The sequence below is a fragment of the Rhinolophus sinicus genome, chromosome 7 (assembly GCF_057876585.1).
Source record: "Rhinolophus sinicus isolate RSI-liver-muscle chromosome 7, RSI-T2T, whole genome shotgun sequence".
NCBI classification, from domain to species: domain Eukaryota; kingdom Metazoa; phylum Chordata; class Mammalia; order Chiroptera; family Rhinolophidae; genus Rhinolophus; species Rhinolophus sinicus.
This window is the reverse complement of record NC_142507.1, coordinates 52,021,888-52,049,776: the sequence shown is the minus strand read 5'-3', so window position 1 is coordinate 52,049,776 and position 27,889 is coordinate 52,021,888. Positions and strand designations below refer to the sequence as shown.

The window sequence follows — 27,889 nt, the reverse complement described above, 5'->3', positions numbered from 1 at the left end:
TTGATGGGGGTGGGGAGCGCAGCCCTCTTTCCTCTCCTCTACCAACCTTCCTTCATTGGATTGACCAGCTGTCAGGTTGAACTCAAACCTGCCTCCTTTTGGTGGTTGTCTGGATCGCAACACAATAGCCGGGGAGAGCCTCCCCTCGTAATCTCCGATTGGCTGGAATCAACCTTGGCGGTTTCTGATTGGTCCAATGAAAAAACACCAAGGTAGGTTGCCTAGTGATCCTAAGGAAGCTGATGTGTTATTCCTTCTCTGCATCGAAGGATCAGGAAGTTGGTGCTCTCTGCGTGGCTGAGAAGTTTTTTACCTACTAGAACGGGGTGGGGGGTGGGGGGACGGGTTTCCTCCTGAAATAGAGCGCAAGCTGCTGCCTGCGTCTGGCCGGAACCCAGGAGTAACGCCAGGTAAGCAACGGGGAAATACATTTACTAACGTCCGAAAAAAACTCCCAATTTTTTATTTTATGGGGAGAGGGAGGTTTTTATTTATTTAATTTTTTGGCCATTTTTTTTTCCAAATAGGATTTTTAACTCGTACATGTACAGGGGGATTCATTTCTTAAAGAAAACACCCTTTATTTTTTTCCCCCGAAGATTTGAAGTTTCTTGGATTAGGTTAGGACATAAGCCTTCTTCACAGTGCCAGGTAGGGTTAGTTCCTTGAAGCATTTCATGGTTCTCTTCCTCCACTCTTCTTCCCACCTCCCACCAAGAATTGCATTTGAAATATAGTGCCCGTACAAAGAGTCTTTTGTTAAGTCACTTCATTTGTATTTCTATTTTAAATGTTCACATGCATTTCTGAGTATTCATTTTAATCAGTGTATATTTATCGAGCAGTTACCACGTTAAAGACATTGTGCTAGTTGCTATGGAGAATTAAAAAACCCAAGAAGATAATATCCCTGCCCTCAAGAAGTTTACAGTTGACAGCCATATCAAAAGAAAGACTATAATTATATTGTAAAGGAAGTAAGTATAAATAAAGTTCTGTGAAAGTACAGCTGAGAGAGAGATCAGTTCTGGCCATGGGACATGGGTAGTGGAGAAGGAGATTCATTTAAACCTTTGCAAAGACCTCAGGAGGTCTTCGAAGGATGGGTAGAATTTAAAGAGTAAGGGAAAGGGAGAACTGCATGTACAAAGGAAATGGTTTGTTCCCAGTACATAAGTGGACGTAATGGAAAATAATTGCCAGAAGGTAGAACGGGATCCAGTCACAGAGACTCTTGAATGCGTTCTTTTGATATTGAAAAAGATATTCTTTTAAATAATTGCTGATTAAAAATATGCATTGTCTATGATCTTAAAAGCTGGCATTTATTTTTATCTAAAATGAAGTATGCAACTTTAATGTTTATCATAGATGATTTAGTGCAATTTCTCTTGACTGTCGATTTTTAAAACTAGTGCATGGAGTAAAAGGGCATGTGCTTTGATTTTTTGATTTTTATTTATTTATTTTTTGTAGTTGAGAAAGAATTTGCTAATCTTTTATCATTCTCTTGCCAGTATTTTGTATTGGAAGCTCTTAGTGTATTTACAGGATGGCTAGCTAGGGACTGAAATGAAAGTGTTCTGGCTATCTGGAATTACTACATGAACTTCTGAACATTATTCTCTGGACTAGTGATCTCAATGAGTGCATGACGTGAGTCATTAGGGCTTGGGGAAGAAATATTAGAACCTGTATTTCTATTTAGATTGTTAAAGCATTTTACTTTATAATATTTGTGTATGTTTTATAACATACCATCGAGTGTTTATAGAAGTTATATATAAATTATTGTGTGTATTTTGGGACTGGATGCTCACAGCTTTTTGCTGTCCCATAGTATTTAACTTGGGGAGGATCCATTTCATGAAATGAGTCACAATGATTGACAGTCACGCCTCGGTTATAGATGGTGCCCAAGAAATCAACAGGTTTAAAAGATGACCATTTCTACTGGTCTTTAAAATTACTGATTTGATTTCTTGTCAATGCCTTCTGTGGATTTTATCTATTGTAATTTGGAAAGGTAATGCATTACCAACCTAATTTGTGATCATTACTCCTTCCTTTATTTCAGTTTATGAATATTTATTTGTTTACATTTTTAGTATGCATGTGTGAATATCTGTGTGTGTTTCTTTCCATAAGCACACATATAGATTTTTTTTTTTTTGTCATCCCTCCAGAAACAGTTCAGAATGACCACTTTAACTCACCGGGCCCATCGCACTAAAATAGGCAAGAACTCCGAAAAGAAGGTAGAAAGTGAAGAAGACATTACTAATCAAGAGAGGAGTCCAGACAGTGAAGATTCTGGAGACTCCAAGGATATCCGCCTCACCCTTATGGAAGAAGTTCTGCTCCTGGGACTAAAAGATAAAGAGGTAATGTAGTTAGGTCCGCCAGGCCGTCTCAAAGACTCTTACATAGTGGAATGTTTTTAGGACGTAATACGATAGAATATTTTGATTAATGTTAAATTGGCCTTAGAATTATGCCATAGCCATCTGGGGGCTGGATGGGGAATTTAGGAGGGTGGCTGATACTTGGAGGGTAAAATCAGCAGTATAATTACTTAAAGTGTAACTTCATTACAAAAGTACTCCAAAATTTTAGAGGATCCAAGAGAGGATATAACACAGTGTAAAATTTTTGTACTTAACAGTTTTCCAAGTGAGATTGATGCCGAAATAAAGAGGGCCCACACACTGAAGTCTTCTTGAGCTTTGGGGGAAAAAGTCTTTTAAATGATAAGATAAGGAAACAGGTCTGATTAGCTGTCTTACAAAACTAAACGGTAGGTAGGTTTCTTATATGTAAAGAAATAGCTCTTTAACTCTATTCTGTGACTCTTTAGAAGTGAAGTATCAACAGTTGATGAGAATTATTTTAATTTTAGAAAATGTTTTATTAATTTCAACTCTTGCTAAGTTTTCCCTTATTAATAGAACATTTATTTTATAATAGAATTAGGCTTGAGATAACAAGTCTTGTGATATAATCCAATATTTTCTTAGCTTTTCTAATTAGTAGTATACATTGTCCTTCATTTGGAATTTAACTTTTTGTGATGTTTTCCTATCACTTTCTTCCCTCATGAAGAGGTTATGAAGTTATATAAATGCAGTATTTTAAACAGTCTACTTCCTTTCCAAGAAAGTCTTTAGTAAGTAAATAATTAAACAAATAAATAAAAGGCATATTTATTATTGGTCTCAGTTTTAAAAACTTATCAAATTGAAATGTTACTTTATATTTTAAAAATACTCAGTTTGGCTTTGATAATTGTATTTAGGTAGAAATGAATTGGCTACATATATCTAGTAACATCTTTTCTACATTGATTCCTCAACTTAAGAATACCCTTGTTTCTTAAACTTTGCTTTTATTTTTTACCACGTTTCCCTTTTTTATTTTTTGTCATTTCAAATTACCAACTTGAACAAAACTTACAAGGCTTGTTATAGCCTGTATTTTATTAAAACTGGTGTTAGAGACATGCCCATATATACTTGGTCAAGAAATACTGCGTTTCCCCGAAAATAAGGCCTAGGCAGACCATCAGCTCTAATTCGTCTTTTACAGTAAAAATTAATATAAGACCCAGTCTTATTTTAATATAAGACCGGCTATAATGTAATATAATATAATATAATACCAGGACTAACATAATATGAGACCAGGTCTTATATTAATTTTTGCTCCAAAAGACACATTAGAGCGATGGTCCGGCCAGGTCTTATATTCGGGGAAACATGGTAGACATATCAGAAATCTTGCCTGGAAGTAAATTTTCCTGTTTGCTAAGGAAGTTAATGAGGTTCTAGTTTTGTAAAAGTCAAATAAATGAGAAAGCAACACTGCCTCTCTAAGAGAAGGTCAGAGTAGGTCGGAAGATGAGGTGGCATGCAATACTGTTTTGAGATGTTTACACAGTGCCCAGGAAATATCACTGACTGTAGCAGAAGAACATGTTAGAACTAAAAAGCCATTTTGTTTGTTTTAGTTTTGAACAGAAATGATTAATTTCCTGCTGATCCTAGATACTAGAATTTTTGCTTCTGTTCTGTAGGGAAACTGCCTTTGGACTTGTCTTTGTGTGTTTCCAAATTTATAATGGTTAATATGAATTTAAGGAAATAGAATAGAACATTAAAGGATCCTCCTCCTAGAGCTGTAATCATAGTGGGTACTCGGCGTATTGGTGAGATACTGGACGCAGAGGGCATCATTTTAATTGCTTTAATTTTATTTTTCAAGATAGTTGATACATTAAGTTTTTAGCTTTGAGTTGGCTCAGGAAGACTAAGAAATTATAAATTCTTAAATACACAGGAGAGGTCAGACCTTCTGATATATTAAAGTAGTAGTAGTAGTTTTTCCCAAATGCCTCTTAACTGTCTCTGAAAGTATGACAGTGATTTCCAGCTCTGCTTATTCTCATCTCCCAAACTACTTGTAGATTTATTTAATCAATATGTAGTGTGATTAGGGACACCCATTATGTGCTTTAGTAATATTATGTAAATACTAAAGTAAATATCAAGTAGTGTAAATATGGTGCCTGCCTTCAAGTAACTTGCATTCTAGCTGGGGAGACAAGACATACATACTTTTTAAAATTTAAAATCCCAATGTCCATCAACAGCAGGATGGATAAAAATCATCTATTTATTTAAAAGAATATAAATATGTTTTCTGTTCAAAATGAAAGTGAACATTCTTACAAAATACGTATAATTCTCATATGTTCAGTAAAGGAAGCCAGACACAAAAGAATACATACTGTATGGTTCTATGTATATAAAATTCAAAGCACTGTAGTATTTGGGGTTGCATATTTAGATGGTAAAACTATAAAGAAAAGCAGGGAAGGGATAACCATAGTGGTTACCTTTTTGTGGAGGGTCGGGGAGAAGGTGGGTGTTAGTGATTAGAAAAGAGAATGAGGGGACCTTCTGGATACTACTAACAGTTTTCTCTTTCTGTACTTGGGAGATGTTTTGTGAATATTCACTTAGGAATAATTCATTGAGATTTTCACTTTTGTGCACTCTTCTGGGTGTGCATTATAGTTCATTATTCAAAAGATTTTTAAAGAAATAACAATAAAAAAAAGAGTTTTTCCATGTTACGACCATAAGAGCTGAGGGAGTTGAACGGAGGAGAGATCATTGTGGGGTTGGAATAATCTGGGGAACAGAAAAGTCAAACAAACTTGGCCATTAAGAGTGGGTGGGATTAAAAAAAAAAAAAAAGAATGGGTGGGATTAACAGAAATGCCAAGAAGGGAATATGTCCTGGATGAGGGAACCTGAGTAAGTAACCGTATCAGGAGCTTCATGAGTTTGGGAGATAACCAAGTAACCCGCATGCCTGAAGGAAGGAGGTGCTGTTCTTGGGGGACAGTGAGAATCAAAATTGACAAATTAGATGCGACCAGAGGATGGAGGATTTTGGTGCCAGGCACAGACATTTGGACTCATTCCTTTAAGTAAAAGAGGCTCAGTCTAATACAAACAGTAAAACCCACTTCGTTTTTGTGTCCCTATTAAGGACTTGGTGATATTTTTGCTCAGTTTTTTGTGAGCATATGTTTTGATTTGTATATATTCCTTGTTTTGCATCATTTGAGTCTATGACATTTCAAAAAAACCATGAATGTTAAACTTAGTGTCCCAAAGTCAACTTTCACTGAAGGTTTCCATAAGATTCTCTGTGTAGAACCCAATACTATAATTTTAAAAAATTACCTTTTTCAAAAACATGTAAGTAGAAGATAATACAAAGAGGTTAATGCTTCAAGAATTGTAGGCCTAGAAAGGAATGACAGTCGATCATATAGTCAAAATTGCTTGTGAAATATTACTGTCATCCCCTTCTTAAGATTAGGGGTAGTTGCCACATGCTGGTTTAAAATATTGAGCTTCATTGTTTTGGGAAAATAGTCAAGGAATTTAAATATATGTTGAAGAATCTAACCTTTCAAGTACATTTAAAATTAGATCTTATCTCAGTTCAATAACACTGACCTCAACTGAGAAAAGTAAACTTGAGCACCAGCCTGACCCAAATAAAATAGATTTACTTCCTGTTGAAATCAAGATCCTGTTTGTCATTATTGCCTGTGATAAGAATTTTGCTATAGATGTTATTGACTCATGGACAGTTAGTGCTTTAATTGAATTGCTAGTGTATTTAAAACTTCTCCTTTAGGAGAATCTTTATTATTAAATTATCTGTAAGAGGAGTAAGCCTACTAATGCTTTTGAGTTGGTGATAATCTTTTTAGTTTGTAGATAGTGTTTTTTAACTCTCTTCCCTTCCTTGCAAAGCTTTCTCTTAGTAATGCCATTCATAGAGTACCTGCTACACACTGGGACATAAAAGCCTTTCATCATATTTCTCATGTGACCACTGGAGTAAAAATTGACTCCACAAGTAATTGTTCATTGGAATTATGGAAATATGTTTTCATTCATTTGTTTGGTCATCAAAAATGTATTGAATGTTTCATATATATCACGTGCTGGATATGAAAAGAGAACAAAGACAGTAGTCCCTGCTTTTGAGGTCATCTATAGTCTAGTGGTGTGGGAGTGGCTGAGAAGGTAGGGACGGGGGGAGTCAGCAGACCATTGCCGTAAGGTGTGATGTATGTCTGGGTTCTGAGGGAAGGAAGAGGAAAGACCTAACTCGGATGCGTGGTGGAAAGTGGTAGTGGAAGAGGGAAGGACAAGAGATATTGGGAAAGACTTTGGGGAGATGATAACTCAACCTGAATTCTGAAGGTGAACAAGAGTTAGTCTGTGAAGAGAGACATCTTGGAAAAGAGACACCAGCTGGATGTTTGTGATCATTTCAGTGCTTTGCAACTGGAATAACCGCAGATAGTTGAAAGCATCCTACCTCCTTTAAATGAACTCAGGTGTTTTGAAATGTAAATACGAAACAGAGCTGGACATCCAGTTATTTGTTTTATTGTTGAACTTTTCGAAAATTGTGAAATATGGCATATCCAGAAAAGTGTGTAAAACACAAAATTAATAAGTAATTTTAAAGTAAACGCTCATGTAACCACCACCAATAGCGCGTTATCAGCATCCTAGAGATGTCATCTCGTCCCCTCCCCAGCCCCGTGCTACCCTACCTGCCTGTAGTTTTACATGGGTCCCTAAACAAAGCTATTTTAGTTTTGCCTGTTTTTAAACTTTATGTTAATTAGGTTAATACTTTTATGTATTTTTTTTTTGTTCGATATGATATTTGAGATTCACCCATGTTGTCGCATATACTTTAATTCAGGTCATTGCAATATAGTATTTCATTATCTGGAGATACCACCATTTATTCATTCGACTGGCTAATGGACATTCAGGAGTCCATTATGATCAGTGCTGCTGGAATATTCTAGTACTTATCAGTTATGGTCTTTCAAATAATGCCGCTATTCATACATCAGGAAAAATGATGAAGCAGACTGGATAAAAATTTTAAATTATAAAATATGTTAAATTAGAAAGCATTAGCTAAGCTTTTTCAAGCTGCTAATGATTTTCCATCGGTTATAATTCACTCCTTATAATTTATTAGCAATGGGAGATTGCAAGTGCAAGCTTTTTTAAAGCTGGGGGAAAAAATTGCAGTGAACTAATCAATACATTTTTATGAACCAGTCAGTCAGTGAATGGCTATAGATAGGGAAAATGTGCTCCTCTTTGAAAGTTGCTCAGTCCTAAAGCATTTTAAAATTAAAAAACTGAAAGTTCAATTTAGGTCACTACCTGGCCTTTTAGTTTCCTGATTGCACAAAATGAACAATAAATCACTTGTCAGTAGTTATGGCAAGTGAATAGGGCAAGTGTATCAGAGGGACTCGTTTGTCAGGTTTTGTGGTTTTTATTAACAGACTGTTAAAAAACAAAACTTGTTCTTATTATATCTGGTCATATAACCCCAGATAATTATTTACTATTGGTACAAAAGGAAATAAACTGAGAGACCAAAGTCCTGTTTTAGTAGTCAGAAAAGAGAGTTGAAGCTACTTCATTGAGAACCTGCCTTTCCCGGGACCCTCCTTCCCCCCTAAAGTAGCACACTGTTCTCATCTGAATGATCTGGCATTGATACTAAGTCCAAAAGGACCCACTTCAATTTGGACTTTTGGCTGTAACCACTGAGGCTATAAACTTGATGGGAGCCATTTCATCTCTTTTGTTTCCTTCATATGTTGTGTTTGTAGTTTTCAGAACGTTTTGCGCTATTCTCTTCTTGACCTTCAAAGCAAATATCATCCTCTCTTTATGGGAGTCAAAGCTAAATGGTTAAATGGCCAATAAGTTGTAGAATTTACGTTCAAGGTGACTCTGAGGTTAGAAAAAGACCTGCTCACAAAATGGGTATCACATATTTTTCTTCATTTCTTGCTGACTATTCTTCAGGATTATTAATTGCTTAGTGTGACCCCAAGAATTTCATCTCCTAGGATAGCTTTATGTGGAGTTTAACATAAAACCCCCTTTTAAGATAAAAGATTATTATGTTCTGTGGTAATATTTGACACAAGTTATTTTTTCAAGTCTTATCTATGATTTTCTTATTCTAGTGTTTAATACCCTAACAAAGCTCACTCCTAAAGATTTTGGGATCCCATAAAAACTAGTAAATTGACATCAGTAATATCAGAATAAGGGAAAGTACCACTGTAAGCAATTCCGAATGATATAATTTTGTTAGTTGTATGTTTCATCCCATTACCTCAGATTTTAATGAAGAACTATGAAAGTTCTTAACTTTTTTTTTCTCTTTCTTCCCTCAAATATGATATTCTGGTCATAAGGAACAATACATCAAGTAAATAAGAAGTTTAAATAACCCAGTTGGCAAAACGAAAAATATTTAAAGATGCAATAAGTAATATTTAATTTATTATAACCATATCTTTAGATTCTGGTGTATAAATAAATAGGCATTATATTTTTCTCCTCAGTTTACTCTGGCAGCCATCAATTAGAACCCCTGTCATATATCCTCCTTATAGGAGGAGGAGACTATTATTATACTAAAAAGAGATAAATATGAGTAGGTGGTATTCTTTCTTCTTGAATCTTAAAGCTTAAGAAAATAAGTAGACAAGTCTCCTAGATTTTTCTGTGAGAGTATGATTATATTAAGCTTGCTAGAGCTGCCATGACAAGATCCCAGACTGGTGGCTTAAACGACAGAAATTCATTTTCTCACAATTTCAGAGGCCAGAAGTCCAAGATTTGGTTTCTCCTGAGGCCGCTCTCCTGGCTTGCAGATGGCCATCTTCTCACACTGTCCTCACGTGGTTTTTCCTCTGTGTTCCCATCCCTGGTGTCTCTGTGTGTCCAGCCAATCAAATTGGGATAGGGCCCACCTTAGCCTCATCTTAACTTACCTCTTTGAAGGTCCTATCTCCAAATGCAGCCACAATCTGAGGTTAGGGCTTCAACATAGGAATTTGGAGGGGGGGGGGGGGACACAATTTAGCCCATAACAATGATTTAGAAAGGTTTTAGAGATAATCGTGTAACATTTACTTATGTCCACCTGGAGGGCAGTTCAACCTCAGCAAGTGTCATTAAAATTGTGTAGTGATATTTTTCCTTCAGTTCAAATCAGCCAACATTTATTGAACACCTGCTCTATGCAAGGCACTGAGGAAAATAAGGAAAACAGAAGTAACTTCAGATGTGTTTATCTTCCCTCAAGGAGCGTATGACTCTGAGGTGGGAGAAAAGATGTGTAGATAATAACCATACTACTAGACACAATATGCAAATGCTATGAGAAAGGTACAGAAAGTGCTAGAAGAACCTGGAAGAGGAAGAAATGCCTTGGAGGTTATTCTTGACTTTCTCTGTTGGCCCTCACCTATTCAGTTATCCAGAAGGTTTAAGGTGGGAATGGCAAATGGAAAAAGATACTGAATCAAGGTTTTTGAGGTTTCCATGTGTTTCTTGGTAGATTGTGGTAACGCTTTTTGGGTATCATTGATATCTTTTTTTTACTTTGTGTAAGATATAAAAATAGCTTCATTACCTTTTATTATTTTTAGAATAAAATGTTTTTATACTAAGAAATTCAGAAAAAGATCTACATGAGAGATCTTACTGGTATGATAAACATGTTCTGCATCTTGATAATGCTTATATGCATTTGTCAAAACTAAGTAACTTAACACTTGTTCATTTCACTCTATATAAATTATATCTCCGGTTTAAAAAAAAAAAAAAAAAAGGTTTAAAGAAGAACAAAAAAGTCACTCTTAATCTCACCACTGAACGATAACTACTATTAAAATTTTGGTATATATTCTTATAGACTTTTTTCTATGCATATTTCTACACATACATAGTTACAACAAAAATTGACCACATCGGGTAAGTTATTTTATAGCCTTTTTTTAATTTAATATAAAGTGGCCATCTTTCATGTAAATAAATAAAAACATACCCTATCATTTTAATGGCTTCATAGGATTCCATTGACTAAATGTATATTATTAACTTTTAAAGCTTGTCTGCAACTTCCCAGAGGGTGGGACAGTGTTTTCCTAAGTAAGTGGCTTTCTAGCCCCACCTTATCTGTTTGCCCTTATTTCTCATTGCTCAGTCACCATGCCATTCCAGTTCTATTTATCTTTTTTCTTCCAATTTTTTTATTGTGATAAATAAACGTAAAAAGTTTATTATAAAAGTTACCATTTTAACCATTTTTAAGTGTACATTTCAGTGGTATTCACATACATTCATATTTTTTTGCAACCATCACTACCATTCCTCTGTGGAACTGAAATTTTATACCCATTATCCAATAATTCCCCATTCCCCACTCTCTCCAACTCCTGGTGACCACCATTCTACTTTCTGTCTAATTTTGACTAGTGTAGGAAGGTACCTCATATAAGTGGAATCATACAATATTTGTCTTTTTATGATTGACGTTTCATTTAGGAAGCGTAATGTTCTCATGTTATAGCAAATGTCAGAATTTCCTTTTTTTAAAAAAATTTTTTTAAGTAAATTTTATTGGGGAATATTGGGGAACAGTGTGTTTCTCCAGGGCCCATCAGCTCCAAGTCGTTGTCTTTTTAATCTAGCTGTGGAGGGCGCAGCTCAGCTCCAAGTCCAGTTGCCGTTTTCAATCTTTAGTTGCAGGGGGTGCAGCCCATCATCCCATGTGGGAATTGAACCAGCAACCCTGTTGTTCAGAGCACGTGCTCTAACCAACTGAGCCATCTGGTCGCCCCAGTATTTCCTTCCTTTTTAAGGTTGAATTGTTATAATCTTGCTGTATTGAAACTGTTATTAATATACATTGCGTTTCTTTGTCTCTTGTAACCTTATTTGATTTAAAATATATTTTGTGTGATGTTAGTATAGCTACCCCTGCTCTTTTTTGGTTACCATTTGCGTGGAATATCTTTTTCCATCCTTGCACTTTTAACCTCTCTATATCTTTGGATTTAAAGTGAGTCTTTTGTAAACAGCACATAGTTTGAACACGTTTTTTTGCCAATCTCTGTCTTTTGATTGGAGAGTTTAATCCATTAACATTTAAAATATATTTACTCAGAAGGGGGAACTTCTGTCATTTGCTCTTTGTTTTCTGTATTGTCTTAAAGCTTTTCTGTCCCTTATTTTGTGTTTCGCTAATTTTTTTGTAGTAAAACATTTTAATTCTCATTTCCTTTTCTGTTTGTTCTATAATATTTTCTCTGTTATCACCATGAGGATTACATTTAACATCCTAAAGTTATAACACTTTAATTTGAATTTATACCAATTTAGCCTCAATAATGTACAAAAACTCGGCTTCTATACAGCTTCATCCCACTGCTTTCAGTTTTTGATGTTTCAAACATGTCTTTATATAATGTGTGTCCAAAAACATAAATAATTGTTTTTATAATGCATTAATCTCTTAAATTATGTACAAAACAGAATATAGAGTAACAAACCAAAGTCACACAAATACTAGCTTTTAGACTAATAATTTTTTAATGTCTTAGTCATGTAGAAAACAAAAAGAGGTACAAACCATTTATACTATGATAGTAGCTTTTATAATTGCCCATGTATTTATTTTTACTGACATCTTTATTTTTTCATACTGCTTTGGGTTACTGTCTACTGTCCTTTCATTTCAACCTGTAGGACTCCCTTTAGCATTTCTTTTGTACAGGGCAAGTCTAGTCGTAAGGAACTCCCTCAGCTTTTGTTTCTCTAGGAATGTCTTAATTTTTTTCACTTTTGAAAGACAGTTTTGCTGAATATAGGATTCTTGGTTGACAGGTTTATTTTTCTTTTAGCACTTTGACTATATCAGCCTACTGCCCTGTAGTCTCCAAAGTTTCTGGTGAGAAAACTGTGGATAATCTTACTGAGGAGCTCTTGTATGTGACGAGTGGCTTCTCTCTTGCTGGTTTTCAAGATTCTCTTTGTCTTTGTCTTTCAGCAGTTTGATTTTAATGGATTCAGTGGGCACCTCTTTGAGTTCATTGAACTTTTGGATGTTTATATTCATGTCTTTCATCAAATGGGAAGGTTTTAACCATTGTTTCTTCACATAATCTCTCTGCCCCTTTTACGCTCTCTTCTCCTTCTGGGAGTCCCACAGTGTGTGTGTTGGTTCACTGTTATTGATGTCCCACAGGTCCCTGGGCTCTCTTCATTCTTTAATCTTTTTTCTTTCTGTTCCTCAATCTCAATAATTTCCATTGTACTATCTTCAAGTCTGTTCATTCTTTTTTCTCAACTCTGCCTTTGAATCCCTCCAATGAATTTTGTATTTCAGTTATACCTTTAGTTCTAGAATTTAAGTTTTCTGTGTCTTTATTGATATTCCCATTTTGTTCAGACATCACTTTCTTGATTTTTCTCCCCACACCTTTTCTTAGTTCTTTGAGAATCTTGAAGATAGTTTTAAAGTCTTTGTTTGCTAGGTATACCATCTGGTCTTTCTCCGAGACAGTTTCTGTTGGTTTAGTTTTTCCTTTGACAATCTGACATCTCTATCACTGAAACAGAAACTATATGATCAGGAAGAGATGAGAAAACAAAGAAAACTTTCCTGTAATTGCTTTAATACTAGCTGAAATGTTTGCACACCTGTTGAGATTCATAAAGTCACCAAGATTATATAAAAGTAGTTATGCCTAAGTAAATTATGTATTCTGAAGTAAGTTATAGTTTAATCTTAATTAGGCAGTTAAGTTGTATAAAACTAAGTATTAATCAAAAAAAAAAAAAAGCTTACTCCCTCCTTAAAGTTACAAATATGACTCGAAGTAACCATGAGGCGGGCAGTGAAGGGAACTAATCCCAGTTTTGAGTCTAAGATCAGGCCCTCACGAAATTTGGCTATGTCTGTGTATATTTATGGTTCGAGCTGAGCTTTTGCCAGGTTATCATATTTCATAATAAATTTATGCTTTCAAGAAACATTTAATGAGAAACACTATGTATCAGTCAGATACTCTCTTCTTAAGGAATTTATAGTCTACTGATGGTAAACAGTTTATTGCAATGGGATGTGAAAAATGACGGGAAACGTATATATACACAGGCACACCCAGGTGAGGAGCCTAACCCAGTGGGTGGAGTGGAGAGAATGACAAGTTAGAGAAGGTGACACGGAAGATGTGAGCCCTGTACTTAATCCTCAAGAACAAGAAGGGTTTGGGAGGAGAAAGAGTACTGGTTCTTTTAGACAGAACTGTGTGCAAAGGCCAGTAGGCAAAAAGGATGCATTAAGAGTACTTAAAATAGTTCCGGACAGGTAAAGCACAGTGTTCTAGGGGAAAGAGGCCACAGAGAGACTAGCAAGCAGCGTCCTGGTGTGAGTCCTACACTGAGGAATTTGGACTTGACTGAAAGGAGCATTTGAAGATTTTTAAGCAGAGGGGAAGAGGGTTACATAATTAGATTGGAGCTTAAAAGATCATCCTGGCTATGGGAAAAATGGATTGGAAGACCTCTACCTCTGGCAGTATAGTGGTCAGATATTAAGTCATGAGTAAACTTATTTTTAACGTATCGTTGGGCCTTTGGAAAGTAAAGGAAATCTTCAGCCCCCCCCCCGCCCCCCCAAACAAGCACCAAAATCAAAATCCTGAAGGTGAGCAATAAACAGACATGAAACCCAGATTGCTCTGGAGCAAACTGCCAAATCAGTCCAGAGATTCAGGAATTGGGTGGTCAAGAATAAACTTTAGGATTGAGATAAAATGGGGAAGCTATTAAATGTGGTCCCAGTTGTGTGGCATTTCTCCATGGCTACCTTTCAAGAGAAACAAATACAGATCTTCCTCTCTGGAGAAAAACATCCTCAGTTTAGGCCTCCAGAATCACACATATGCACAAAATATGGACCTCTTAATCAAACACCAAACATACAAAGAAACAAACATCCATGAGAAAGAATCATCAGGAATAACAAATAATAGGTCTTTCAAGGACCTCAGATCAGGCAATATAAAATATCTATGACATTTTAAGAAATAAAAAGAATCACAGAATGAACAAAAAGAAATGATCACAAATGACCAGGCAAATGTGAAAAATAACTACATAGAACTTTTAGAAATGAAAAAATAGTTGAAATCTAAATCTCAGGGTCAGTTTAACAGATGTAGATGGAGAGAGTAACTTGGAAGCCAGTTATGAAATAACTTGAGAAAGCAATATAGAGACAAAGGAAATAGAAAATATAAAAGAGGTTAAAAGACATGAGGTTAGAATAAGAAAGATTGGAGTCCCAGAAGGAAAGAAAAAAGAACATAAAGGAAAGCCAAAATTTTTCGAGATAAGAACAGAATTTTTAAGAACTAAGAAATGCACCTACAGAAACAGGAAACTTGTACCAAACAGGATAAGTAAATTCACAATCATGTTGTAGGCAAACTGCAAAACACCAAGAGAAGATGTTAAAGGACCAAAGAAAAAAGGCAAATCACCTACAAAGAAACCACAATCAATAAGAATGATAATTTCTCACTTGCAACAGTGGAAGCTAGAAGAGGAGGGCATAATATCTTCAGTGTGATAAGAGAAAACTATCAACCTAGAATTTTATGTCCCGAGAAACTCTCTTTCAAGAATGATGGTAAAATAAAGCCATTTCAGATAAGCAAAATAGAGTTTGCCTCCAACAGACTTTTACTTAAGGAAATTCTGCTTTAGGAAGAAGGAAAATGGTCCCAGAAAGGAGGTCTGAGATGCAAGAAGGAATGGTGAGCAAGGAACTTGGTAAGCATCTGAGTAAATCTAAACAAGTGCTACCGGTGTGAAATAATGATGATGCTAATAATACTGTCTAACTTGTGAGGTTAGAAAAACAAAATATCGGTCAACTAGGAGAGTGGTTAATATATTGATTCATTTTAAAAATAGATCTTTTATTAATTTTAAGTTAATTGTCATGCATGTTAAAATGTCAAAGGTAACTTTCCTAAAAAAAAGGGAGTGTATAATTTCCAAAGCAACAGAGGAAAAAAAAAATACAATTTTAAAAAATGTTTAATAAAAAATGACTTGCCTCTATTTAGCTTTGTGACTTCTGTCATGTTACATAGCCTCCATAAACCTTAGATTTTCATCTTTAAAATGTGGATCCTCCCTTACAGGGTTGTTGTGAAGATGTAATCAGATAATAATGTGCGAAAAGCTTAGCCCAACTCTATACATAGTAGGTGTTCAGTAAATATTAGACATCACTGCTCTTATCGGTGATCTATTTGTGATAATGCTTTAAAGCCATGGTAGATCCTCCCTGCCAATATTTCACCCAGCTTCTCTCCAGCGAGAGGGGATTCTACACCCAAAGATAGCTGGGGAGTGTTGAACGGTGCTGATAAGGTCCTAACTCCTTGCTCAGAACCTTCAGGATTCAACATTGCCTTTCAGTAAAAAGTTCAAACCTTAGGGCTGGCTCCAATCAACTTGATCTCATGGTTTCTCTTTAAATCCTTGAGTTAGATCTCTAAACATATTTGAGGTGTCCTTCCTTAACACTTTAGTTTAAAATGCCATTTTGAAGAATAGGTGGAATTTGGGTGATTGCCTTCATCTGGAAAACCCTTCCTCTCTGCTGATTCAAACTACTCTTCAAAAACCAGCTCAGGTCCCCAAAGAGTGCCTGTCTACTCTAGAGCAAAAGTGATTTATAGTTTGAAAAACTATCATCTAAACCAAACTTCCAGCAGTTATTTATCCCTGTCTCTTCTACTGCTTTTTCAATTGAGCTTTTATTTAAATGTTGTATTATCACCGAACTTTCCTCAAATTTTCATGGTCTATCCAGCCAGATGTTCAGCTCTTGAAGACAGTGGCTATTTTCTTACATGTCTTTGTATCCTCTGTAGCACCTAGAGAAGGGAAACTAATATTTAACTGCCTGCTGTATGCCAGGCACTGTGATAAATGCTTTCTTCTGTATAACATCTCATTTGTTCCTCACAGCAAAAGGAAAGCTAGATATCTGTGTCCCCATTTTACAGATGAGGACATTGCACTTGAGGCTCTTAAGTAGTCAGTGGCGGAGCTGGGTTTCTCCTACACCACCCATCAAAATAGCCTGCAAATAGTCCATATCTTGGAGGTGTAAAAGGTTCAAGAGGTTTATACGTTTTTCTACTTATTTGTGTCCCACTCTGAAATTTAGTGTGTCATGGAAACAGATTACAGAGAAGCCCAAATTCTTCTCAAAAATTAAAATTTGACCTTCCAATTACTAACCAACAGCCGAACCATAGTCATACACAAAGAGCTTTAAGTCAGACAAAATCATATGGGGTGAGGGGTGGGTTAAGGGAATTAAGGAGAGAGTCTTTTACTCTGTGCTTTGAGTTCATGTAATATGATGCGAAACAAATCATGACGAAGTGAACCATTCTTAGGGGGCTCGCTGCAAGTCCATATCCCTTTCAGAACGTTCTTTCTCTTTTCCCGTTTTCTAGGGTTACACATCTTTCTGGAATGACTGCATATCATCTGGCCTGCGAGGGGGCATCCTGATAGAGCTGGCCATGCGGGGTCGAATCTATCTGGAACCCCCGACCATGCGTAAGAAGCGACTCCTAGACAGAAAGGTACAGCATCTTCTGTGAACATGCTCTTAGCTTAGGAAAGGGCAGGTCCAGTGGCCCGTGGTGGAGGAAGAGGAAGGCTCGAGTAGTGACTGACTCAGGTGTCCCATTGGCTAACAGGTTTAATTACCCTGCACCAAAGGGAGAAATCCAAGTATCCATAGTCTAACGAGTTGTAAGAATTTCTGGCTTTTTTCTTCTGTTTGCAGAAAAATCCCAGTTAGGATGCCCTCCCTCTATCGCTACAGCTAGAACATTCTGCGATAGAGTATTATATGGGCAGACGCAAACACGTGGGTCACTGTGCAGTCTTTGCTTAACTCTGGTCGTCCTCAGATAACCGTGCAATGTCTCACCTCCCACTTACTGTTCTCTCCAACACAGGAGCTACACTCCGGCCTCCATGTTCTCACTCCTCCTCGGTTCCACCGACACCTTCACTGCCAGACTCGGCACTCTACTGAAACTACATTCTTGGGTGTCACCAGCTCCATTTCAGTCTTTAGTTTTGTCTTTTAACCTACATGTGGCATTTGACACTTGTGACCTCCTACTGGAAACTTCCTTCGTTCTTGGCCCGCGTTGCAATTACATGCTCTTGCTCTTCTGGCTGCACCCTGTTTCTTTTGCTTCTCCATCCCTTACCATCTAAGTCTCAGTGTGTATCCCTTTGCATAACGTCTGTCCTTTAGGAGGGAGCATTGACCTTTACAGCTTCGTCTCCGTGATATGAACTCACAAATCCTGGGCCTGTCTTCTTTTTCTGCCTCAGGAACACATTTAACTGTTGGCTAGACAGTTCAACTTGGCTGTCCCATATCAGTTAAAACCAAACTTGCCCATTCTCCCCCAAAACTGTCTTTTTCCCCTGACTTCCCTACCTTTATTAATTGTTTTACAAGCAGGTTTTCCAGACTCAAAGAATTACTATTGAGCCTTTTCCCTATTATTATATATATCTGGTTTGTCACTAACGCCCACTTCACATGTTATTTTGGTCTCCCCACTGTCACCCCATCCTAGATGTTTAAACTTCTTGAAAACAAGGATAAGCGTATTATGCTGCCCTGCATTTCCTATAACCCTTTACCAATAATGTATATATGGTATAATGAGAGATTGTAATTCGAATAAACCAGCGCCGCTGTTTCTCCTTTCCTAAAAGGTACTGCTGAAGTCAGACAGCCCAACGGGGGACGTCTTACTGGATGAAACTCTCAAACACATCAGAGCCACAGAACCCACAGAAACTGTCCAGACATGGATAGAGCTGCTCACCGGTAAGATGGCTCAAAATGAGTCAGAAATCCCTTACTTGAAAAGAAGTACAGAAATTCAAGGTGCCAGGTAACATACATACCGTTCTTCACTGTTTAACTGTATGAATGAGGGACAGAGAAGGTGTGGCTGATCAAGACCGGAAGTTTTCCAAAGCCTCGCCTTGCCTCTGCCACCCTATCCTGTAAGTTCTTTAGTAGTATTCTTCACAAGAAAACTTCTGACATCTTTATTGGTATATAATTCACGTACACATTGACCCATTTAAAGCATACGGTTAAATGGATTTTAGTATATTCACACAATCGTGAAACCATCCGTCACAATCTTCAGTTTAGAACATTTTCGTCACCGCCAAGATAAACCCCATACTCAGTAGCAATTTTCCCTAATTTCCCCCCACCCTCCTGCCCAGCTCTAGGCAACCACTGAATTACATTTTGTCTCTATAGATTTGCTTATTCCAGATATTTTGTATAAATGAAATCATACAACTTGTGGGTTTTGTGACTGGTTTCTCAAGATAATGTTTTCAAGGTTCATCCATGTTTCAATACTTCCTTTTTTCTTTTTTTTTTTTTTAAGAAGGGCGCAGCTCACAGTGGCTCATGTGGGGATCAAACCAGCATCCTTGTGTTATTGTGTGTTATTAGCGCCACGCTCTAACCAACTGAGCTAACCGGCCACCATCCCCCCCCCCTTTTTTTTTAAGAGCAAGTTCAAAACCTTTGTGTGTGTTTTTATTAAAGTTTATTGGGGTGACGATTGTTAGTAAAGTTACATAGATTTCAGGTATACAATTCTGTATTATATCATATATAAATCGCATTGTGTGTTCACCACCCAGAGTCAGTTCTCCTTCCATCACCATATATTTGATCCCCTTTACCCTCATTTACCACCCCCCACCCCCCTTACCCTCTGGTAACCACTAAACTATTGTCTGTGTCTATGAGTTTTTGTTTCTCATTTGTTTGCCTTGTTTTTTTGTTGTTTTTCATTTATATACCACATATCAGTAAAATCATATGGTTCTCTGCTTTTTCTGTCTGACTTATTTCGTTTAGCATTATAATCTCAAGATCCATCCATGTTGTCACAAATGGTCCTATTTCATCTATTCTTACCACCGAATGGTATTCCATTGTGTATATATACCACAACTTCTTTATCCATTCATCTATCGAAGGACATTTTGGTTGTCTTGGCCACCAATAAAGCTGCAATGAACATTGGAGCACACGTGTCTTTATGGATAAATGTTTTCAGGTGTTCAAAAACTTGAATGTGAGTCACAAGATCTATGGCATAACATTTTAGGAAAATCTTCCACAGGACACTCTGAGGTCATAGCTACTGTCACCTGCTGGGACCTTTTTTTTTTTTTTTAATTAAAGTTTTTATTGACATGTTTGTAGATACACATGCGGTTGTCAGAAATAATACAGAGAGATCTCTTCTATGCTTTGCCCAGAATCCCCCACTGGTAACATTTTATAAAACCATAGTATCATATGGAAATTATGTTGCTGGATAATATTTCATTGTACGGATGTACCACATTTGTTTATCCACTCTCCATTTGATGGACATTTGGGTAATTTCCACTTTTTGGGTATTACAAAGACTGCTGTTATGAACATTCATGGGCAAGTTTTCATGTGGACATGTTTTAATTACTTTTGGGTATTTAGTAAACTTTTTGTTGTGGTAAAATATACACAGCATGTACCTATGGGCTATCTGTATGTCTTCTTTGGAAAAATGTCTATTCAGGTTCTTGCCCCATTTGATTTTCTTATGTTACATTCTTGGGATAAATTTCACTTGATCATGCTGTTAGATTCAATTTGCTAATATTTTATTAAGTATTTTTGCATCTATATTCATAAGGGTTTTTGGTGTGTAATTTGATCTAAAGAGAGTCTCTTATAAGACAGCATGTAATTGGATCATATTTTTAATCCATTCTTCTAGTCTTTCTCTTGGGATTGTCCTATTTTCAAGTTTGCTAATTCATTCTTCTGCCTCTTTAAATCTGTTTTTGAGCTGTATAGTGTATTTTTCATTTCAGTTATTGTATGAGTATTTAAGCTCCAGGTTTTCATTTTGGTTCCTTTTTAGAATTTCTGTCTTTTTATTAATATCCTCATTTTGTTCATGCTTTGTTTTCCTGTCTTTGTCCACGTCTTCCTTTAGCTCTTTGAGCAACTTTAAGATAGTTGTTTTCAAGTCTTTGTCTAGTAAATCTGACATCTGTACTTTCTCAGGTGCTTATTATGTCAGTAGCTTTTGTTCCAATGAGTGGGCGATGCTGTCCTGTTTCTTTGTATGTCTTGTGATTTTTGTTGTTATTGTTGTTGTTGTTGAAAATTGGACATTTGAATCTTACAATATGGCAACCCCGGAAATCAGATTCTCCCTGTTCCTCAGGATTTGCTGGGGTGTTTTGTTTGTTTTGTTTCGTTTTTACTATTGTCGTATGGTGTCTCTGTGCCATGGATCAGATGAGGTGAAAGCTTCAGACTCACGTCTTTTCTGAGGTTTCTTCTTTTCCTGAGCAAGCACTGTGGCTTTCTAATATACAATGTATATCCAGTTGTTTTTAATATAAAAGAACAACAACAATGCATATTCTCTAAATCTCCCTGGAAGCTGCTTCAGCTGGTGGGGACTGGAACAATGGCAGCCAACCTTTACCTGCATGTCGGCCATCAGAAGCTGCAATCCATAATCAGAACAGAGATCTTGATACTTCAAAGACAAGGTCTTTATTGCCCACCCTGCCTCCAGCAAGTGGCACCAAAACCACAGATTGCTGTCCCCACAGCTGCCTGTCATGGATGGGAGCTAAAGGCTGAAATTGACCGATGTTAACCACAATCTGCCAGCCAAACCTTGCCCTGGAACCTACAAACATTCAAATAGACTGCAGAGTTCCAAAATAATTATTTAAAAAATAGATTCTACTCGTACAGCTGTTGTCTAGGTGGAGAGATGGATTTCTGGCGCTTCCTACTCTGCCATCGTTCCTGGCGTCATACCTCAATGATTTACATTTTAAAGAATCATATCCAGTTTGTCATTAGGATCCACTTCAGATATTATTTTTGTCTCCCCACTATCATTCCATACTAGATTTTAAACTTCTGGGGGACATGAATAGTTTTTCACAGTGGCAGCACCATTTTGCACTCACTTCTACCACCAATGTGTGTGAGTTTTAGTTCCTCCACGTCCTCATCAACACTTACTATTTTCTCTTTTTTTTTTTTTTTGCCATCCTAGTATGTGGTAGTATTTTACTGTGATTTTTATTTGCATTTCTCTAATGACTAATGATGTTGAACTTCTGTGCATATGCTTATTGGCCATTTGTATATCTTCTTTGGAGAATTGTCTACTCAAATTCTTTACCCATTTTTTAAATTGATTTTATCTTTTGCTATTGAGTTGTACTTTATATATATTCTGGATATAGATCTCTATCTGATACATGAATTGCAAAATTTTTCTTCCATTCTGTGAGTTGTCTTTTTATTTCCTTGATGATATTCTTTGAAGCACAAAAGTCTTCAATTTGGGTACATTTCCATTTTTTTTTCTTTCATTGCTTGTGCTTTTGATGTAATATCTAAGAAACCATTACTGACGCAACAGCATGAAGATTTTTTCTGTGTTTTCTTCTAAGAGTTTTATAACTTTAGCTCTTGTTATATATGGTGTGAGGTAGGGCTCCAACTTCATTCTTTCACATGAGGCTATACATACTGTGACCTAGTTGTCCTAGCACTATTTGTTGAAAAGACTGTTCTTTCTTCCATGAATTAACTTGGTACCATTGTCAAAAATCATTTGACCATAAATGTATGGGTTTATTTCTGGACTCTTACATTGATCTATATGTCTATTCTTATAGACACTCTAAGTGTCTTATAGACACTATCTTGATTATTGCAGTTTTTTAGTGATTTTGAAATCAGCAAGTGTGAGTCCTCCAACTTTGTTCTTTCTCACGATTATTTTGGCTATTCTGGGTCCTTTGCATTTCCACATAAATTATGGGATCAGCTTGTCAATTTCTGCAACAGAGCAACTTAGGATTTTAATAGGGATTATGTTGACTGTAGATGAATTTGGGGAATATTGCTGTCTCAATAATAATACGTCTTCCAATCCATGAACATGGGATGTCTCCCCATTTATTTAGATCTTTTTAAATTTTCACCAATATTTTGTAATTTTCAGTGCATAAGTCTTGAACTTCTTTTGTCAAATTTATTCCTAAGTATTTTGCTCTTTTTGATGCTGTTGTAAATGTAATTGTTTTCTTAATTTTGTTTTCAGGTTCATTACGAATGTACAGAAATTCAGTTGACTTTTTTTTTTTTAATTTATTTATTTATTTTAATTAGTTTCAGGTGCACAAGACAAAGCAAAACTTAGACGTTTATCATTTATATCCCTCACACTGTGTGAACCCCCCTCCCCCCATCCACTATCCCTCTGTACGTTCCCCAAATTAATTTTCAAACCCCCATGACCATCTTGTGGTTACTGACTATTTTTCAAAACCTCTCACCTTCCCCTTATCCCCACCCCCCCGCCCCTCTAGCAACCCTCTGTTTTTCCTCCATGTTTCCAAAACTGTCTCTGATTAGTTCATTCACTTATTCTTTTCTTTAGATTCCGCATATAAGTGAGATCATATGGTATTTGTCTTTCTCTTTCTGACTTATTTCACTTAACATAATGTTCTCTAGGTCCATCCATGTTGTTGCAAATGGTAAGATTTCTTTCTTCTTTATGGCTGCGTAATACTCCATTGTATAAATGTACCACAGTTTCTTAATCCAGTCATCTACTGATGGGCATTTCGGTTGTTTCCAGGTCTTGGTTGACTTAATATGTTAATTGTGTGTCCTGCAACCTTGCTGAACTTGATTATTAGCTGTAATAGTTTTTAAGTGTATTCCTTAGATTTTTCTATCTGCAAGATCATGTCACCTGAAAATAAAAATAGTTTAACTTCTTTCTGTCTAATCTGGGTACCTTTATTTCTTATTCTTGCCTAATTGCCCTGGCTAGTACCTCCAGGACATTTCTAAATAGAAGTGATGAACATGGACATCCTGTCCTGTTCCTGATCTTAGCAGTTCAGTCTTCAGTCTTTCACCATTAAGTATGATGCTAGCTGTGGGTTTTTCGTAAATGCCCTCTTCAAGTTGAGGAAGTTCCACCTATTTGTAGTGTGTTGAGTGTTATTATCATATAAGGATGTTGGATTTTGTCAAATACTTTTTCTGTGTATATTGAATTGATCATTTGGTTTTGCTTTTGTATTACAGAATTGAATTTTTGGATGTTAAAACAAACTAGCATTTCTGGTATAAGCCACCTGATCATGTTATATAGTCTTCATTATATTTGTTTTGCTAGTATTTTGTTGAATATTTTTGTACCTATATTCATAAGGAATATTGGTCTGTAGTTTTCTTGGGATGTCTGTCTGGTTTTGGCATCAGAGTAATATTTACTGTATGGATTATGGAAGTATTCCTCTGTTTTTATTTGTTTGTTTTTGTTTTTCTGTGGTTTTGTTTGATTTGATTTGAAAGAGTTTGTGAAGGATTGGTATTAATTCCTCTTTAAATGTTTGGTAGAGTTACCAGTAAAGTCATGTTGGCCACACTTTTCATTGTGGGGAGTTTTAAAATTATTTATTCAATCTGTTTACTTGTTGTAGATCTATTCAAATTTTCTCTTTCTTCTTGAGTCAATTTAGATAATTTTTGTGTTTCAAGGAATTTATCTGTTTCTTCTAGGTTACCTAATTTGTTGGCATAGTGTTATTTATCGTATCATGCCCTTATTACCCTTCTTATTTCTTCAAGGTCATAATTTTAGTAATTTGAGTCTTCTCTTTTTCTCTTGGTCTAGGCTTATCAATTTTATTGATCTTTTCAATGAGCCAACTTTTACTGATTTTCTCTATTTTTTTTATTTTCTTGATTTCCACTCTAATTTTTATTATTTCTTCTGCTTGCTTTGGGTTTAGCATGCCCTTTTTTTTTACCCCCTAGTTTTTTAAGGTAGGTTAGGTTAGGTTATTGATTTGACATGCCCTTTTCTACATAGCAGTTGGAGTCACAAATTTCCCTCTTGGCACTGCTTTAAGCTGCAACCATAGGTTTTGGTATGTTGTTTTCATTTTTATTAAACTCAAAGTAGTTTTTAAATTTCCCTTGTGATTTCTTTGACCTACTAGCTATTTAGGAATGTATTGTTTTATTTCCACATTTTTAAAATTTTCTTAATTTCCTTCTGTTACTAATTTCTAATTTAATTCCATTGTGCTTGGATATAACATAGGTGTGATAAAAAATATGGTGAATGTTTAAGTTTTTTTTTTTTTAATTATTACAGTAGAAGACACATTGCCATTAATTCCCTTCAAAATATTCCCCCTCGCTTCGAACACACTTATCCCATCATTCTTGCCACTTTCTGAAGCACAAGTACTCTTTTGTGAGTGCCTTTAGTTGCTCATAAAACTGGCTGCCTCAATGTCCTGAATCATTCTGACTTTGGGGAAGAGCCAGAAGTCACACAGTGCCAGATCCAGTGAATGAGGTGGATGAGGACACACCGTAATGTTTTTATTTGACAGAAATTGCCATATATCAGAAGCAGTGTGTGACACGGAGCATTGTCATGATGGAGGATGAAACCATTTGCCCATTTCATGTTAGTGCATTGTTCGTGATCCATGATTTATGGCACACTTTAAAACACACCTTCTCTCAACCGTAGCTCACACCCGACTGCACTGAACAAGTTGAAACTTGTCACACACTGTTACTAAGGTTTGACGCACCACTTCTAGTACTGAAGATCCCTGCCTTTCCGTTGGATGGCACTTGGTAGCAGCATTCACCATATTTCTTGATCACACCTCGTACTTTGTATGTTTTCAGTCCTTTTAAATTTATTAAGGCTTGTTTTGTGGCCTAGCATATGGTCTGTCCTGGAGAATGTTCCATGTACACTTGAGAAGAATGTACATTCTGCTGTCATAGGGTAGAATGTTCTGTAGATGTCTCATTAGATCTAGTTGGTTCATAGTGCTGTTCCAAGTTTTCTGTTTCTTTTCCCTATAGGCGAGACCTGGAACCCCTTCAAATTACAGTACCAGCTGAGAAATGTAAGAGAGCGAATTGCAAAGAACCTAGTAGAGAAGGGTATTCTAACCACTGAGAAGCAGAATTTCCTCCTATTTGACATGACTACTCATCCAGTGACCAATACAACAGAGAAACAGCGACTAATGAAAAAACTTCAAGATAGTGTCCTAGAGCGGTGGGTAAATGACCCTCAGCGTATGGACAGACGAACTCTAGCACTCTTGGTGCTAGCCCACTCCTCCGACGTGCTGGAGAATGTCTTCTCCTCTCTGGCAGATGACAAGTATGATGTGGCAATGAATCGAGCCAAGGACCTAGTAGAACTGGACCCTGAAGTGGAGGGGACAAAGCACAGTGCCACAGAGATGATCTGGGCGGTGCTGGCAGCTTTCAATAAATCCTAAGGCCAGCAGGTGGGTTTTTTCCTTCTTCCCCTGCTGGCTTGGTGACTGTCAAGAGACACCGTCACTGAGTTTTGTGCGATGAGATGTTCATCATCTTTCTTTCCTTCTCTTGAATCAGACTTGTAATTTGGGGAGAGCGACTTGAGGGCTTCTCCATAGACCTTGCCTGTTACAAGCAGACTGTATTTCTCCCTAGACTTCCACTCCAGGGGTGAATAAACTAGGTGAGCCCACACACACCCAATAAACATTTTCTCTCATTTCCTGATTTACTTCCCATCCAGTGTGCTTTTGGATAAGCAAGATTCTCTAAGTGGGATGTGGTGTTCTCTGGCCACAGAAGGTGAATGAGACGTAAAACAAACCATTGATTGCATTGTTTAAAGTCTTGCCTTCTATCTTAAATACATGTTTTCAGTCTTTGTCTCTCAGACTCTGCTATAGACTCATGTAGCTTACGGAAATAACTGTCTCTTCGAATAAAGGTCAATGGAAACAAAACTAGTTTTTGGAGCAGGTGGTCTCTGGGATTGTATATCCCACTAGTGATTTTTCTCACGTTCCTATCCTAGCCTAATGAGAATATTCCAAACTTGAGTATCTGGTTCTCACAGCCGTAGAAGCAGAAGTATATTCTCTACTCTTTCTTAGTATTATCCTACTCCATTATTCATTAGGACAGAAGTCGAAATGAAAAAAATATATCTCTCAGCCACCTCCTTCATGCAGGAAGTGGCATCAGAACTTGCACATGACTATCCTGATTCCTCCAGACTACTTTAATCTCTCTACTCTGACCGAATCAAGAGAGTTATAAATTTCAATTGCTGAATAGCAGCGTCCTGAGTCTAGATAGTATCTCTATACTCCAGACCTTCTTGTTCCCTGTTTTTGGCTTCCTACATAAATTGATAGATGTTGTCTACCTGTAAGCGTTCTGGAAGTAGTTTTGTCTATATTTAATTCACACATACCCTCCTAGTCCTTCGTCTTGTGTCAACACAACCATCCTTCTAGCCAAATCTCTAAAATGTTTTTCAGTTGAGGTCATGCAAAGAGAAGCTTATTAAGAAAAACCCTAGTTGGAACGTCAGTTTGGTATCTAAAGCATGCTGATACGAAGGTTAGTGTTTGGACTAGAGGAAAGGCACCAAGTTGAGCTAACGTCAAGCGTTTATGATACCGATACTAGAAATGCATCCTGCCTCTCGACCATTAGAGAGAAATCGGTTGTCAAAGAGTTAATGCAAGTGACTGGCCCTGAAATTAAATCTTCCTGATCAGAGATAATTGAATGATTATAACTTTCATCTCCTTCCCAAACCTGTCTAGGGCCACAAAATTCCTCAATTAACTTTTTGTTGTTTTTATTTTTCACTTCAGGTACCACTTAGGTAGCTAGAGATACAAATTTTAACATGAAACAAATTCTCAATGTGAGGTTGAGTAGAGCTTTAGTCAGGCTCTGAAAATACAAAAACCAGTCCATGTGTCATCTCTGCCTGATTTAGTTTTTCTTTCCATTTGAACAATTTGGCAGGAATTGAAACCAGGATTTCCTGTGGAAAGTTTTAGCTTGATTGAGGGTGTGAAAGTTGAGTTCTTTCTTGCAACTTTGGATCATGTTTATATTGTTAAGATGAGGATGTCTTCAGTTTGAATCTGCATAATGTTCATTTCAAAACACCTTCTCGTTTAACGCATATGACCTTCACGTTTCTGTATAATAAAGATAATTATTGGCTCTCTGGTCTCTGTGCAGTTTTACAATATCAGTTATTTTAACGGAAAACAAGAACTTTCCACAAAAGGCCAGTAAGGCTCCCTCATTACACTAGGATACCAGCCTCTGTTTCATACTGTGTAAGAAAATTAGAATATACAAATATTATAATTATCACAGACATAGA

At 36.6% G+C, this 27,889-nt stretch overlaps 1 protein-coding gene across 3 annotated transcripts; it reads left to right on the top strand.

Annotated features, from left to right (window-relative positions):
- The first annotated feature begins 214 nt into the window (after positions 1–214).
- On the top strand, positions 215–27,725 carry GOLPH3L (golgi phosphoprotein 3 like). Of its 3 annotated transcripts, none has more exons than XM_019740064.3 (5): positions 215–410; positions 2,187–2,384; positions 16,985–17,116; positions 18,279–18,393; positions 25,552–27,725. In XM_019740064.3, the coding sequence occupies exons 2-5, from the start codon at positions 2,199–2,201 to the stop codon at positions 25,977–25,979; spliced, it is 861 nt and encodes a 286-aa protein (XP_019595623.2). In that variant the 5' UTR covers positions 215–410; positions 2,187–2,198; the 3' UTR covers positions 25,980–27,725. The 3 variants fall into 3 exon arrangements, with proteins under 3 accessions (XP_019595623.2, XP_019595624.2, XP_088655719.1); XM_088799593.1 differs by lacking the exon at positions 215–410 and adding an exon at positions 851–977; XM_019740065.3 differs by lacking the exon at positions 16,985–17,116.
- The last annotated feature ends 164 nt before the right edge of the window (positions 27,726–27,889 follow it).

What these genes read in the sequence shown, in the direction of transcription:
- GOLPH3L (XM_019740064.3), top strand. Translation starts at nt 2,199, where the DNA reads ATGACCACTTTAACTCACCGGGCCCATCGCACTAAAATAGGCAAGAAC. An exon ending in AGCGACTCCTAGACAGAAAG is followed by an intron (nt 17,117 to 18,278) that starts GTACAGCATCTT and finishes CTTTCCTAAAAG; the next exon opens with GTACTGCTGAAGTCAGACAG. An exon ending in ATGGATAGAGCTGCTCACCG is followed by an intron (nt 18,394 to 25,551) that starts GTAAGATGGCTC and finishes TTTTCCCTATAG; the next exon opens with GCGAGACCTGGAACCCCTTC.